Source organism: Rhizomucor pusillus (assembly GCF_041956525.1).
Source record: "Rhizomucor pusillus strain CBS 183.67 unplaced genomic scaffold VTP01scaffold_31, whole genome shotgun sequence".
Taxonomy (NCBI): domain Eukaryota; kingdom Fungi; phylum Mucoromycota; class Mucoromycetes; order Mucorales; family Lichtheimiaceae; genus Rhizomucor; species Rhizomucor pusillus.
In genome coordinates this window covers 27,603-43,003 of record NW_027192173.1, presented here as the reverse complement: position 1 = coordinate 43,003, position 15,401 = coordinate 27,603, and the positions used below count along the sequence as shown (strand labels likewise).

The following is a 15,401-nucleotide window of genomic DNA, read 5'->3' as shown; positions in this document are numbered from 1 at the left end:
TGCGATCTAGATCGTATTTCACATTTTAAGCAGCCGTTTTCTAGCAGGATATGTTCTTGAAAGGCACATATACCATAAATGGATATAAGCAAGATTGGATCGATGGTCAATGGGTATTATGAGCTAGAAAGCGCGCTCAAAGCCAAAGCGTTCATGCAAAGCACACGATACCGGGTTTCGGACTGCTTCCGAGAGTTTTTGTGACACATGCTCCTCCGTATCCACATCTTTGGGCTTGACGAGCCACTTTTAATTGTACGATCTAATAGGCAAAACGACATACAGCTGAATAATCGTTAGTTCCACTCATAATAGTCAATGTTCTCCAGTCGCAGTCGAATGCTTAATGCATAGTAGAGAGATGACGCGTGGAAAGGGCATATACTCACAAGACGTAGGTGGCAAAGAGAAAAGATTTGTTTTTGCGTTTTTTACTTTATACAAAATTGGTTTGGGTAGCTACAAGCTTATGGGCTTCTTCCACTTGTTGTTGCATCCAAGAAGTAACGCCAAGTGAGTCTGTGGACGATGAAATGACAAGGCAAGTAGTATCCGTTGTCGTTGTTGCTGCAAGCCCTGACGATGACGGCATGAACACGAGGCGCTGGGTCTCTTCACAAAGCGTAGTCAACATAAACAAGTCCTGCTTGAGCTGATACGCAACGCCCTTGATGCAATGGGAGAAGTAGCGAGACACTTGCTTGCCCTCGGAGAAATCGCTGCAAGGTTTCCAGCGATGATCTTCCTTGATGAAACACTGTGGCGTCTCGTTGAGATCGAAACGGATCGACGCCAGAGCTGGGTCTTGCTCCGCGTACGTGATGGCGCTGACAGTACCGACCGGGATAAAGATTTTAAAGTGGAGGCCATCGTTGATAATGTGCCACACAAAGGCTTTTTGGATAGGATCGTATGCGCACACCAAGTCGGCGTTCATCGCGAGTCTTTGCCACGAACCGATGGACAGTGTTGTGGCGCTGATAATAATTTCCTGCAAGGGACAAGGAGCAGGAGCAGCAGGAGCAAATGCACCACCGCCAGCCGGTGTTATTGATGATGATAATAATGGTAGCGATGCAGCATCATCCATGGAGCAAGAGGAGAAGATGGAAGGATGGTTAAGAGTAGTAGTAACAGCACCAGCTCCAACACTGCCGCCGCTGCTAACAGTAGCGTCAAAACAATTGATGGAAGCCGGTACCATACTTGATAACGCTGCTGTGGAATAAGGCGATAGCAGTAACGGATCGACTGCTTACATAGATAGGAACGGTTAGCTAACTCAAATTAGAAATAAAGTAATCATCCTAGTTTACATACCATAAAAGTCGGCCAAATTCAGGGGAGACGGAGTGGTAACATCGCTGTTGCTGCTACTGCTGCTATTGGAGGCTACGTGAGCAGGAGACGAGGACGAGGATGACGTTGATGATGCTGCGCAGCTGGTGGCGAGCAAAGCAGTAGGACCGGCTTCTGGGATGGGAACTAGAGACGACGTAGCATCTGTGATGGATGAACAAGTCGGCTGCGGTGGCATGCTGGCTCGACTTGCGCTCGGTACAATGTCCTCGGGAGGAGCAGACCAGCCGCCACCACCACCAAATAGGGATGGATTTACAGATGCGGCTCTGGATGCCGCTTGCTGCTGATGTTGCTGCTTTTCGAGCAGGAACGAGGCATAGGAGGATGAGATTGCTGCAGCAGCAGTGCTACAGTAGTCCTCCTTTTGTTGCTGCTGGTGTTGCTGCCAGCTGTACAATGCATCGCAGCACACGTTCATGTATTCCTCGCGCTGCTGATTGATATGGTACAATTGTGCTCGGAGTGCTGCCTGGTGCATTTGCATCTGAGCCTTCTTCTGCATATGCTTCACTTTGGCTCTGCGGTTTTGGAACCAGATTTGGATCGATCGTTCAGTCATTTTCAACTGTTCAGCAAGTTGCTTCCGTAGTTTGCTGTTGGGACTGACGTTCGTTGCAAAAATATCTTCAAGAACAGCCAACTGTTCGGCAGTGGCTCGAGATCGTTTTCGATTCGGAGTGCCTGAAGCATCGTTGTTGTTGTTATTGTAATTGTTGTTATTAATAGTGGGGGTGATCGATGTTGGTGATGACAGGTGTGTGACGGAAGGATGAGAAGAATAGGATAATGACGAAGAGGACGAAGAACGTTGCAGCGATGAATGAGGTTGGATATCTTTGTTGCTGCTACTTTGCACTAACTGCGAATTGCTAACAACGGACGTTTGTGACATCTATCTAAACAAGACTGGATAGTAGACAGAGAAAAGTTGTTGTTGAGAATGAACGTATATAGCAGGAAGGAGCGTATGGGGGCTAACGGCGGGGGTTGCTATTCCGAAGGATGGGAGAGGAAGGAGCGAAGGATAGTTAAGGACAGGAGTAGCAGTGAACAAAGTGTCAAATAACGAGATGGAGAGAGGCAGGGGGGAAAAGAGAGAAAGAAAGAGAGAGAGAGAAGAAAAAGGGTGAAGAAACAGAGAGAGTGAGAATGGCCAAAGAGCATTTCAGTCGACGATAGGAGCATCATCCGCTCTCGGATATGCCCGCACCTCCTACATACTGCCTTGATTAGCCATAACCAATCCAAGGTTCGAGCCTCTCCCCCCATTGTCCGGCATTTGTAACCCTACATGATTCTCTCACAAAAAGATATAGCTGCTGCTATTCCGATTAGTCCTGCAATGGGACGACGTTGGATTATCCAGCAGCTCTTTCCTTTGAATTGTCGAATCATTCAAAAAACCGTTGGAACTTACGTACGCCGGTCTCAAGTAAGTCGTCCAGCAATTACCTATTAGCAATGCCATTCCGGCGGGCATAGATACGGTGAGTGCAGCAACAGAGCAGAGAGAGACCAAACGTACTTCACCTGACACACATACATCATGCAGGCTCACATAATACTCGTTGTGAGTGAACTGATTAGAGCAACTTGCCTTTTCCATCATTCAAACACACTTTATGATTCTGCTCATTTGTAAAGGTTTCCTTATGAAGAAACGGGAGATTCCACAGACGAGTTTCAACATTGTACTAAAAAAACCGTGAAAGTTTGTGCAAACGCCAACTTCTTCCCGTTCAGATCCAGTTGGTTGGCAAGCAGATGAATACACGCAATTTATACTTGATTCCAGAAAGAATCAAGTAGATATATTCATATAGACGAATACACAATGCTAACCTACACAAATTATTGATCCTATTGTTGCCACCGAATAATCGACGTATATCTTATGTGAATACGTAAACTATGTATATGAAGTGTGATATATTGACAAATAATTTGTAAATGTCAATACTACCCACCTCCTTGATGGCATTAATGTACTGTGCACTTCCGTTCTCCTAGGCCACTCCTTGTTGATCGACGAGAACCAAGGAAAGAAGAAAAAAGAAATTGGCTTTGGATGATATTTTTGTGGAACAACATCGATAATTTGCCCACTGTGGGACGGACTTTCACTTAAAAATCAACCGTCATACAATACTTGCCCGTGCGCAACTACTCGCGACGCACACTCTTTTTACACTCTTTGCACCACAAAAAGGGAATGAACAACCGACACCAGCTTCAAGTTGATTGCAGCAACAAAGAATAAACAATAAAAAACCATGGCATTTCGGTTCAACTGGCCTGAATTCGATACCGAGTTTTACGATGAAGCACGATCACAGCTAGAGGCTGCACTCAACAAAGGCAATAAGCCCAAGAACATTGTCGACCACATTGCAGTCAAAGAACTTCATATGGGCACTTCGGTGAGTATATAAACACTGTAATGCATGCTGCCACTGTGATTTTTAACATGTTTTGGTAGCCACCCGACCTAGAGATCCTAGAAATTGGCGAGCTCTCTACAAACAAATTCCGTGGCATATTCAAGCTGACCTATGCTGGCGATGCATACATTGTTCTTCAGACCAAAGTGCAGGCATGTTTTGCGGAAAAGGAGAGGAGAAGAGAAAATGATAAGGAATATGTTTGTGTTAACTGGTTCGGCTATTGCAGGCAAATCCAATGCATGCCAAGCGATCCGAATATCCTCGACATACGCGGCCGAGTATTCTCGCAGCAGACCGACCCCTCGTTGTACCAATGTTGCTGCGTATCAGTGATCTCAAATTACGTGGCATTGTTGTCCTCGTCGTTTCAAAGACAAAGGGCATTACGCTGGTATTCAAAAACGATCCGCTTGAAAGCATCGTTGTCAGCTCCACATTTGACAGCATCACCAGTGTACGCAATTTTTTGCAACGTGAGATCGAAAAACAGTTACGAAATTTATTTCAAGAGGATTTACCGGTCATGATCCACAATTTGAGTTTAAGATACCTGCAGAGCGAGCAAGAAAAGCAAAAGAAACAGCAGCGTGAAGAGCGGTTAAAGCAGCAACGACTAGAGCGCATAAAGAAACGACGCATGACGACGAGCTCACCACCCATGTCTGTCATATCAGATCCTGTGCGCTACAGCAGCAACCCGCAATCACCGATGCCGCTGGATATCTTATCGATGCCCGACCTCAATATCAACTCGTCGCAGATAAACCCTGCAAGTGTTGTCATGAGCAACGGTATGGGTGTTCTTGATGGAAGCTCATGTTACATGGACAGTGCTTCTGCCAGCGGTATCTTCCGACCACCACATACCGGATTTGGCACGTTTAGTGATCTTTACAATTACGAGCAACTGGCATCGATGATGATGGAAAACGGATCCCAGCAGCCTGTCACAGCAGCTAATTTGTCTACGCTTAATGCGCTGTATGGCAAACGGTTCGATGAATTCACGATGCATGATTTGGGCATCGAGGATGAAGAAGATGAAGAGGATATTACTTCGTCCATGTCAGCAAACTCGCTCGCTGCATCCGCAACCGTTGCGGACATTTACGGCGATGATGTGGATGCACCTTGGTATGTCACCGAAGGACCTGAACTGCCATCGTCGTCGCAAGCGGAGCAAACGCTTGTCATGCCGCTCGACCAAGAAATTGTCATTAATCCGACTGAAAACAGCCTAGCTGCAAAACTGGCCCAGTTAACTTGCAGCAACCATACTATATCCCCGTTTGCGTACACTGTAGAGCATGCGACGTATCGAAGTCTACCTTACACTGGTAGCAAAAAGGTTGGACCCATACCACGGCAGAAGAAGATACCTCGAAGGCGCATCATTAGGCTACAAATGAACAACAATAACAGTAACAATAACACAACAACCGCCAACAGCACCGCTTCCACCCCAACTGCATCCTCCTCCGTATAAACCCGCTTTTCTTCCTTTCCACCTCTTTTTTATATTATTTTGCTTCCTTTCTTTTTTTTGTACAGAATTTTGAGTTTCGAATAGATCACATTTCCATTGATATGATAATATATACGCAACACATAGCACATCTAACCAGACTGCATCCTTTTTGCTGCCAACTTAAAACCAAGAAATCAAATCAGGTGTCTTTTTATTACATACGAAGAAAGGAAGAAAGAAAAAGAGAGTGGGAAAAAGATGGAAAAGATATATTACACGCCTGGTTGCGTTGGCATGTCACCGTAACCAAGTAGCCACCACCAGATGGCCTCGTAGCAAAATACAAATTGTCGCAGTGTCTGTACCATGCTGACACGCTGTTCCCGAAATCTCGAGATAGTTTCAAATATTAAGTCGCGTTCATTTTCTTCGTTGGATTCGCTGATTTCTTGAGACATTCGTCGTATAATAGTATCAATAGCACAAAATGCGCCTGATCGGCCGCAGCCCGCTGAGCAGTGAACGACCATCGGCCCCACAACCCTTTCTTCTTCTTGCGATTCATACAAAACTTGTGCTTCATCGGCTGCTTTTACAATCTGCAATGTTCCCAGCGGCGTATCTGGCACACCGAAATCCATCCATCCATTGTATTGCAGTTGAGTGACAGACCGCCTTGGCTGCTGGCGATCATCTACAGCCAACACAAACTGCCGGATTGTAATTGTGTCATTGCCCGTCCCTCGCACAGTCTCAGATAGCAATGTGACTGTAATGTCTCCGTAACGGACTGGTGCATTCACCGTGTTGGGCCAGTACTGGTGACATTTTATCTAGAAAGGACAAGAATAAAAAAAAAAGATTAACAATGTCCTCTGTCTCCCTCTCTCACACTCTCCCCCCAAATCAATCCTTTCACCCACTAACCTTGTTCATTTCTTCTTGTTTGGTCAGCATGACCAGCACACGAGAGTTTTGCTCCCACACGACCTGCCAAAAATCGGCAAACGTGTCAGGCAGAGGCCCCTGTGTGGAGATGTACCGACGGTACCGTGATCGATGTGGATACCGCATTGTCTCGAGCGATACTCTGCTAACTTGTGTGTCACTCGCAACGTCCTGGTCATCTCCATCTTGGTATTGAATAAAGCTAGCATTGATGTAGTCTGTTGACCCACTTTTCGGATGTGCAATCTTCACACGTGCATACTCTATATATACGAGCATGACATCATTTAGTCCGTTAACACTGGGTCTCGAACTTTAGGGCAAAATCGCCCAACCCCCATTTGATTTGTTACTCACCAAAGGGCCATATATTGGTATAGCGATTCCGAGTGCCCATCTCGACACCAGAGACGATGCTGAGTGGATACTCGGAAGGATCAGCGTTGGTATATTTAGAGTGGTAATGCATAATGGAATGCAATCGTCGTTGTTCCTTGCGTTCCAGTTTCTTTTTGTGTGTTGTGCCAAGTTAGGGCTGACTGGTGCTTCTGCATTTGCCTTTTTCAAATGTGTGCCAATTACCTCATACATCTCTGCTAGCTTCTTTGGACCGGACTCTTGCACAATTTCCCGCATCCATCTTGGTGCGACGAAAGCAGCATCGTTCTCCAGGTGACTTGTTCCTCGTAGACATCGCGGAGGTTTAGCTCCTTGCTGCAACTGAACGATGCCGGAGTTGGTGCACTTGCAATTGGTCGGTAAGCGTACCGAAAATCGTTCACGGATAGGTCCGTGTGATAGCTCCATATTTTGTCGAATGTTTGAGAAGAACGGATTGAATGCTTCGTTTGCAAACTGTGGCATTGGAGCAGTGAAGGGGCCTGAAACTGGATTGTTGACCGTCATTGGGGGGAGTTTGAGGGAGAACGGTTTTGCAGCGTTGCGGCCCTGTGGAATACAAGGGTTGCATGTCGGCCGCGCTGCTGGTAACTGCGGCGGCAGTGATCCTCCTCCTCTGCTTTGCAACTCTGGCTGTGCTTTCTCGCATTGCTGCGGGTATGCGGATGAGAAAGCATCGAATCCACCTAAAATATCGATTAGGTGGTCGTGAGTATATATATAAACAAATCAAAACACGGATTTCAGTAGCTTATTTACCTTTAAGGTAATACAGATCCCCCGTAAACCCGGCACTGGAAAGCTTGTTTGCCAGATACGTTGCAGCACAGTTGTCTTGGATGACCTGCGATGACTGGTCGCACACAACGATCGTTTTCATACTCTGCCATTTTTTGAGCCGCTGTCGATCTGACTCCAGAACGACTGCTTCGTACACTTTGTTCATTGTAAATGTCGGACGTTTTAGAATAGTGTTCGGGATAGACACATTGATCGACGATCGTATCCGAGCATGCGAATACTGAACAAACGATCGAACATCCAGCACCATCGTTCGATTACCCTCGTTTTCCAGCGCTGCATTCAATTGCCGGGTTTCAAGAGGTTTTAAACCGGAGGATGGACGGGTGCTCTTTGGTGTCAAGTTTAGGTTGGGTGGTGGAGCGTTGATCTGCAAGAACGGCTGAGCAGCATGTCGAGCGTGAATGGCATTGAGGAATTCCTGATGAATTTGCTGGTCGATGGGCGCTGTAAAATAGGGTGTTGCTGAACCGGTTTGGCCATGTGCACCGCCAATGTCGTCACCAGCTATGCCGGGAGTGAAATAAGCCTCCTGTGCTTGCGATCTGCTGGTAGGTGATCCAAAGGCAACGCTCATAGTTTTATGCTGGAAGAAGAAGCTGGGAGCATGGAAAGCTTGTACAAGGTGGATAGAGAAAAATAAAAAAAAAAGTTGGAAAGGCTTTCCACAATTCAGTGAGATGTCGTCATGGTTATCCAAATTGGGTTACATCCCTTCAATCAAATCGAGTGATTTTCCGCTTAAATAAACATCCAGGTTGTGAAAGCAGCAAGTCTCAAGTTTATTGATTGAGAATAAGAAAGTAAGGAAAGGACTGGACTACGTTAGCGCAATCGACGGAACTGCTCCTTGTTGCTCGCAAAGAACTGGCCGAGGTCTTGAGGTTCACGCTGCAGCACTTTGCGTAGATCATGCGTGGTAATATCCGCCATACCCCGATTAGCCAGCTCAAACGCCTCCAGGATCATGTCGATTTCTTCGTCGTGGATATATTTGCCCAGCGGAAAAGTGTATGGCTTGTCCGTGCCACCGTGCTCCTTGCGTGGTCGCTCCTTGAAGCGAGAATCCTGCCTAATTTGCTCGAGGTAACTACGCAGCTCGTGCGCAGGTATTTCTTCGTACTCTAGCTCGGGCTTTCCAAGACTTTCCGCCATAGCATTGGCAATTTCTTGACCGTTCATCGTCTTGAGCGGGGTCCAACGATAAAGATTCAATGTAGTAGCGACACCGCTCTTGGGTTGCTGTTTGCCAAGCTTTTTGGTAGCTAGCATGAATATTGCGTCGGTGATGTCACGCAAGTCAATACATCCCCATCGCTTGCTCTTTTCGATAGGCATCCGCAGTGCATTTTGGCTCTCAACATAGGGTGTCATCAAGTAGAAGAATTGGCTGTACATTGATTGACGCATGATACATACGCGGTCGCTCTCAAACTGTTCAATTGCCGTTTCCTCGAGCTTGCGATATTGATGGATATTTGGCCACTTTTCCTCTGGCTCATTCTTGACAGCATCTACGCCGATGCTAAAGTAAGAAAACATGAGTATGTACCGTGGCCAATTCCGACGAGAGAGTCTTTTTCTTACTCGGAAATCATGGCAAAATACTCCACACCGGCATCCCTGGCGCTCTTGATGATATTTTCTCCCTCTGACAGACGCATCGGAAGATCTTCGGGGATAAACAAGACGCACTTGCATTGCTTGAAAATCTCACGCATCTTTTCAAACCGCATGTAATCGACCTTGGAAACTTTGCCGCCCATCTGTTTAAGTTCTTCGAGACCTTGGTCATTGCGACAGAGCAAGCAGATGTTTACATCGCCTAGTTCCTTGCGCCCTTTGAGAAATCGATAGGCCAGCGCGTAGCCAGGAAGTGTATCCACTGCAGTGATGCAAATATCAGACATAATGATTTGTCACTTGAAATATCTTCATGCCCGTTGGTGTCGTTTTTATATTCGAATATCCAGACACTAAAATCATTTCTTGCTCGGTTGATGCAAAGAACCTGTTTATACTTTGAACGTGTGAACCGTCCTAGTTCAGATAGACAAGCAAACCAGACCAAATCCTGGTACCATCAAGTCCTGTAGCTTCTGTTCATTTTACATCTTCTCATCTAAACGGAATTTATTTATTTGATCGTTCTTTTTTTTTTGCTATGTACTATATTACAGAGATAAAGGAGAAACCAGCCGTCAATATCGATTTTCTTCCGCTTGCTTTTTCCCTTTTTCCTTCCGTTATTTATTGCTTGTACTTATTGGTCAAGATCTTGGCAATAGTCTCGAGTTGCATGTTATTGGTACCTGGTTGTTGAGAAATTATTTCCCAGTTAGTCATCACTCATTTCTCTCCGCTGCTCTATCTTTCTCACGCTTTTCTCTTGCTTGCAGCAAGGAAGAAAGAGCGCGCATCTCCAAATACTTTACCCTCATAGATAGAGCCAATCTTGGCATCACGATAGAACTTTTCAACACCAGTTTCACGGACAAAACCGTTACCGCCCATCCATTCAACAGCGTAGCTAGTAGCGCGTTCAGCGACCTTGGCAGCAACAAACTTGGCCATGGCAGCCTCCATAACGAAAGGCTTGCCCTCTTCCTTGAGACGAGCAGCGTTGTAGGTCATCATCTTTGCAGCCTCGATCTCGGAAGCAACTATATATTTCATCAACACGCACAAGATTAGACTAACGTATATAAAAAGTCGGTAACAATTTACCTTGAGCAAATTGGTGCTGGAGTGCCTGGAAGGATCCAATAGGCTTTCCAAACTGCTTGCGCTCCATCATGTAAGGGAGAGCAATGTCAAAGGCACCTTGGGCGCATCCGATCATTTGAGCAGCAATACCGATACGGCCCTCGTTCAACGAGTCAATGGCGTACTTGTAACCTTCACCGATCTTGCCGAGAACATTCTCCTTTGGCACCTTGACATCATCAAAGTTGAGGACGCAGGTGGAAGAGGAACGGATACCGAGCTTCTTCTCCTTCTTTGCAATCTCAACACCCCATTCCTTTTCGACAATAAAGGCGCTGATACCTTTGTAGCCCTTGGAAGGATCACTAGATGAAGATAAGGGAGTTTAGAGGGGACTGCCGTGTTAAGTGTAGAGCAATAATAATTAGTTTGCTTACGCGTTTGCAAAGACAACAAAGATATCGGCCTCGCCAGAGTTGGAGATCCACATCTTTCCACCGTTGAGGACATAGTGGTCGCCCTTGTCTTCAGCGCGGGTCTGGAGGGCAAAAGCGTCGCTGCCAGCACCGGCCTCGGAGATACAGAAGCTGCCAACAGTGTCGGTGGCAAGGCGGGTAAGGTACTTTTCCTTTTGCTCCTTGTTACCCCATTTACGGATCATGGTGTTTGTCAGAGTGTTCTAAAACGCAGCGGTTTGTCAATTTATCGGTTCTAATCATATGAGGGCCAGCAGACACTCTTAGACATGGCCCCACTGAGAAAGAGAGATGCTTACATGAATGTCACACAAGGCACTGATAGAGGGATCGATCTTTGCCAATTCTGATAGAATATGGAATGTCAGCGAAATCCTCCACACAAGCTACTCTGCTTACCTTCAACAACCAAGATGGCACCAGTGAAGGACGACTCGGCGCCACCGAAATCAGCTTCGGTTTCTAGACCCATCAACTAGGTAGCTCGTCAGAAATACATGAGGGCGAAAAACAAAGAGCCCAGACTACTTACTCCATTCTCAAACATGGCGTTGATAATCTCCTTGTCCATAACTTCGTTCTCGTCCATCTCGCGGACCTTGGGTTGCACCACTTCACGTGCGAACCTGGCAACTAGGTAGTGTCCACAGACCCCGAAGGTCCCGCATTTAGTTTAAAGTTCCAGGACAGTAACTGTTCGAGTGTGACGGTGCTTACCGGTGTCCTTGAGCATCAATTCTTCCTCGGTGAACGAGTTGAGCGAGGTCGGCTTCTCGACAATGGAAGGCTCACCAAAGGTCAGGGCCGCGTAGTTACTAGTAAATACAGTCAGTTGGTGCTCAAATGGAGTTGCCGTTCCAAGTGCGCATGCTCTGGAGTATCAGGCACACACAGCCTATTTACCGTCGGAGCGGTGCTTGACGACCGAGCAATGCCGCCGAGCGGCCAAGCTGAGGAAGACGCGAAACAGCGGAGCGAATCATGATGGATGATGGGGACTTTGTTTATTGACTGGACTGAACAAGTAAAAGAGAAGAGAAGAAGAGAAGAGAAACAAAATGGAAAGCAAGCAGCAAAGTAGCGTTTATATAGCAGTCTTGGCCCCCGCAAAAGATGGGATTTGTCGGTTCTTACAGGGCGTGGGAAACCTTTGAGAGGGAGGCAATTTTTGGGCAACTTTGTATTTTATTGCTGTGAACCTGGAGGTGGTGGAGGAGGTCTACCATATCCTGGTGGCGGCTACAACACGTGCGAACTCTTTAGCCTCACTGTATCAAAGTAATGTAATTTTCTTCTTGGATCCTTACCATGCCAGGACGGAAACCCGGTGGAGGTGCTCCAGGAGCACCTGGAGGAGGCGGTGGTCTGAATCCTGGAGGCGGTGGTCCGTAGCCTTGTGGAGGCATGCCAGGTGGGGGAGGCTGTGAAAGTCTTGGTTAATATCAAGTATGCCTATTGACCTATGCTTTTGATAACCTACGCCTTGACCAGGAGGCACGGGCGGACGGCCATATGCTACTGGAGGAGCTTGGATACCAGGTCTTGGTTGCATCATCTACAAAATATATACAGGTTAAATTCATGGATAGGAATCGCGCATTGCAGAGTTCACGTACTTGAGGAGATGGGCCACCAACTCCACGCACAGGACCCGATAATCCAACCATCGGTGCGCCTGGCGGTGGCACTGCGGGCATGCCACGACCGATAGGGCGGCCCATACCTGGACCAGCTGCAAGCGTTGGCCCTCTTGGTCGCGAATCTTCCGTCTTTGGTGGAGGCGGGCCATCGACGCTTATGCTGACAATCGTTTCACCGCGTAATATAACCAGTCCAAGAGTTCGCTTCTGTTCCAGTTCCTCTTCCTTTGCAGCTGCTTTTTTGTTCTTTGGCTTTATCCTGCGAAACTCCTCGCAATCGGCAATAACCAAATTCATGTGTTTATCGAAAGCGAGCATTTGACCGGTCAATATACGCGAATCTGCCATAGTGATCCGCAGCCGGTAGTTGATGAGCTGGGTCATTTTCGAGCTTTTCGACTACAGTGATTCAGGCCATAAGTAATACAGCAATGTAACAAGAAGAAGCACTCACAGGTACACGAGAAATACATACCATGGTGTATAATTTTCGATCGTACGGATCGAATACAACGTGAGTTCTAGATTGCCCTGCAGCGTGTGACGAAGCGGCATTGCGCGTGCGGTGTAATAAATTTATGCCTTTTCGCTGGTGGCTGCTTTTCAAGATTAAATCGATCAGACGACAATGAGCAATAACGACGACGACGATGGACTCATTTTAAATGTAAACTCGAACCCATCAAGCAGCAATCATAACAGCAATAAAACGAAAGGAAACAAGAAGAAACAACAACCAAAGAAACCTCAAGCGAAACCAAAACAGCAGCAACAACAGCCACTGCAGCAAAGCAAGGAACTGGCTACTGATCAGAACGATGCAGACGAATCGTCACAGCAAAAGAAAAACGCTGGTAAAAGACAGGTGGTCTCTTCCCTGTTCTCGTCAAATCCCGAGATCCAGCAACCAAAGTCGCAGCTGTACAAAAAGAACCGGACGAGCATACCGAGCAACGCTCCTGTCGCGGATTCGACAACATTTACTGGTCTAGGCGTGGAACCAGACCTTGTAGAATTGCTCGGTAACAAACTGAATGTAAATGCACCTACGAACATTCAGCGGAAAGCTATCCCTCTTCTTCTTGGTCCTGCACGAACCGTCCAGGGGGCGGATATTCCCGAGCACGATGTGGATGTCGTCGTCCAAGCTGAAACCGGTTCAGGCAAAACGTTGACGTATCTTCTACCCATCGTTAATCGTTTGATTGCCGCTTCCACCAGCTCTTCTGGAAACAGTGATGGTAAATCGTTTGGTGACCGTGCTATCGGTACCGTAGCGATCATCCTGACACCCACGCGCGAGTTGGCACAACAGGTCACGTCTGTCCTCTCACAAATCGTTAACTTGCCAAAACCCAAAAATCCGAACGTACATCGCTCACATTGGATCGTTCCTGGTATTATCATCGGTGGAGATAATAGAAATAAGGAAAAGGCTCGGTTGCGAAAGGGCATCAACATCTTGGTTAGCACACCTGGCCGTTTACTGGATCATTTGGAAAAGACACAAAGTTTCGAAGTACGAGATCTGAAATGGCTTGTTTTGGATGAAGCAGATCGATTGCTGGATCTTGGATTTGAGGAGACACTCAAGAAGATCATGGCAATTATCGAGAACAAAACACGAGCGGGTGGCAATCCAAAGTATAAGGAAGCAACAAACACAAAGTATTGGCCTGCACGACGACAAACTGTCTTGTGCTCTGCGACGTTGCGCCAAGATGTGAAACATCTCGCTGGCTGGTTTCTAAAGAACCCATCCTTTGTCAGTGGCAGTGTTGACGACAAGAAGCAGGAGCAAGAGATAGCAGAATCAATCCAGAAACAGCAACAGCAACAGCAGGATGAAGAAATGAAAGAACGAGACGATCACGAAGACGTTAAATTCTCGACACCGAATCAGCTCAAACAGTCATATACCATCACACCCGCAAAACTAAGACTGGTGACGCTGGTTACCATGCTCAAATCATGTTTCGTCGATGCTAAGCGACAGAGGCCTAAAGAAAGCAAAGTGATTGTTTTCTTTTCATCCTGTGACTCTGTCGATTTCCATTACGATATGTTTTCCAAGGCAGGCAAAAAGCGACAAGAGGATAGCGACGCAGAAATGGATCATCGAGACGACAGCGACGGAGAAGACGATGAGGCCACAAAGATGCAGAAAGCATTGGCAAAGATTATGGGCGGCGGTGGCAAGGACAAGGATGAAGCGAACAAGGATAGCAAGTCAAGGCTCGCAGATATTATGAATACAGAGGATGACGATGATGACGACGACCTGCCTTATAAGAGAAGCGAATTGCTTGGCAACGTGCCTGTTCTTCGTCTCCACGGCGACCTCGATCAAAAGAGTCGTACACAATCTTACAGTGAATTTAGCAAACTACCCTCTGGTGTCCTACTCTGCACTGACGTTGCTGCACGCGGTCTTGATCTTCCTAACGTTGATCGTATCATCCAGTATGATCCTCCAACTGACCTCAAGGATTACGTGCATCGTGTTGGTCGAACTGCCCGTTTGGGTAAAGCCGGCTCTGCATTGCTGTTCTTGCTACCTAGCGAGATGGAATACCTCGATGTGCTCAAAGCTCAAGATATGTATCCGGAATCCATTACAATGGAAAGCGTATTGAGCTTCCTGGGTCAGAATTATCAGATACCTGCGCAAGAATTGCAGAACAAGATGGAGCGTTATGTTCTAGAAGACGAGGAGGTGTGTGAGAGAGATATGAGTCTGTATGAAAACGTTTCCATTCTCACCATTTATATTCTGTTTTAGCACGCTGAGTTGGCACGTAAAGCGTATTGGTCCAGTATGCGAGCATATGCGACACATTCTGCTGCAGAGAAACACATTTTTCATGTCAAGAAGCTACACCTTGGCCACATGGCAAAATCGTTTGCACTGCGCGAGGCACCGTCTACCATGCACAAGGCTGCAAAGAGCAAGAAGAAAAAGGAGCAAAAGCTGGAGCGCTTACCAGGCAAGGGCAAGTTCCGCTTAAAAACGGAGCAAGAGAAGAAGGCCAATCCTTTCAAGCGAGCTTATGATCCAGCCAGCGAGTTTGCCGTCATTGGCGCAGACAATGTTACCAGCGCCCCTCCCGCGAAGAAGAAGGCAAAGAAGAACAAGAAGAAATAATAATTCCCCAAG

The 15,401-nt window shown here is 46.8% G+C and overlaps 7 protein-coding genes across 7 annotated transcripts; 2 read left to right on the top strand and 5 right to left on the bottom strand.

Annotated features, from left to right (window-relative positions):
- Positions 1–436: 436 nt before the first annotated feature.
- Positions 437–2,254, bottom strand: VTP01DRAFT_7164 (uncharacterized protein; the record flags this gene model as incomplete). The annotated part of the gene is made up of 2 exons (XM_069386146.1): positions 437–1,251; positions 1,321–2,254. 2 exons carry the CDS (start codon positions 2,252–2,254, stop codon positions 437–439), a joined length of 1,749 nt encoding a protein of 582 aa, XP_069234533.1.
- A 1,381-nt stretch (positions 2,255–3,635) lies between these two features.
- On the top strand, positions 3,636–5,292 carry VTP01DRAFT_7163 (uncharacterized protein; the record flags this gene model as incomplete). The annotated part of the gene is made up of 3 exons (XM_069386145.1): positions 3,636–3,782; positions 3,842–3,955; positions 4,033–5,292. The coding sequence occupies 3 exons, from the start codon at positions 3,636–3,638 to the stop codon at positions 5,290–5,292; spliced, it is 1,521 nt and encodes a 506-aa protein (XP_069234532.1).
- Positions 5,293–5,546: 254 nt separating this feature from the next.
- VTP01DRAFT_7162 (uncharacterized protein) lies at positions 5,547–7,999 on the bottom strand (the record flags this gene model as incomplete). The annotated part of the gene is made up of 5 exons (XM_069386144.1): positions 5,547–6,107; positions 6,202–6,485; positions 6,580–6,730; positions 6,805–7,307; positions 7,381–7,999. The coding sequence occupies 5 exons, from the start codon at positions 7,997–7,999 to the stop codon at positions 5,547–5,549; spliced, it is 2,118 nt and encodes a 705-aa protein (XP_069234531.1).
- Positions 8,000–8,247: 248 nt separating this feature from the next.
- VTP01DRAFT_7161 (uncharacterized protein) lies at positions 8,248–9,332 on the bottom strand (the record flags this gene model as incomplete). Its single annotated transcript, XM_069386143.1, has 2 exons — positions 8,248–8,947; positions 9,010–9,332. The coding sequence occupies 2 exons, from the start codon at positions 9,330–9,332 to the stop codon at positions 8,248–8,250; spliced, it is 1,023 nt and encodes a 340-aa protein (XP_069234530.1).
- Positions 9,333–9,672: 340 nt separating this feature from the next.
- On the bottom strand, positions 9,673–11,587 carry VTP01DRAFT_7160 (uncharacterized protein; the record flags this gene model as incomplete). The annotated part of the gene is made up of 9 exons (XM_069386142.1): positions 9,673–9,734; positions 9,858–10,085; positions 10,150–10,493; positions 10,566–10,807; positions 10,904–10,950; positions 11,004–11,079; positions 11,137–11,237; positions 11,322–11,419; positions 11,508–11,587. 9 exons carry the CDS (start codon positions 11,585–11,587, stop codon positions 9,673–9,675), a joined length of 1,278 nt encoding a protein of 425 aa, XP_069234529.1.
- Positions 11,588–11,789: 202 nt separating this feature from the next.
- Positions 11,790–12,722, bottom strand: VTP01DRAFT_7159 (uncharacterized protein; the record flags this gene model as incomplete). Its single annotated transcript, XM_069386140.1, has 5 exons — positions 11,790–11,843; positions 11,912–12,025; positions 12,085–12,159; positions 12,221–12,643; positions 12,720–12,722. The coding sequence occupies 5 exons, from the start codon at positions 12,720–12,722 to the stop codon at positions 11,790–11,792; spliced, it is 669 nt and encodes a 222-aa protein (XP_069234528.1).
- Positions 12,723–12,872: 150 nt separating this feature from the next.
- VTP01DRAFT_7158 (uncharacterized protein) lies at positions 12,873–15,389 on the top strand (the record flags this gene model as incomplete). The annotated part of the gene is made up of 2 exons (XM_069386139.1): positions 12,873–14,960; positions 15,027–15,389. 2 exons carry the CDS (start codon positions 12,873–12,875, stop codon positions 15,387–15,389), a joined length of 2,451 nt encoding a protein of 816 aa, XP_069234527.1.
- Between the last annotated feature and the right edge of the window lie 12 nt (positions 15,390–15,401).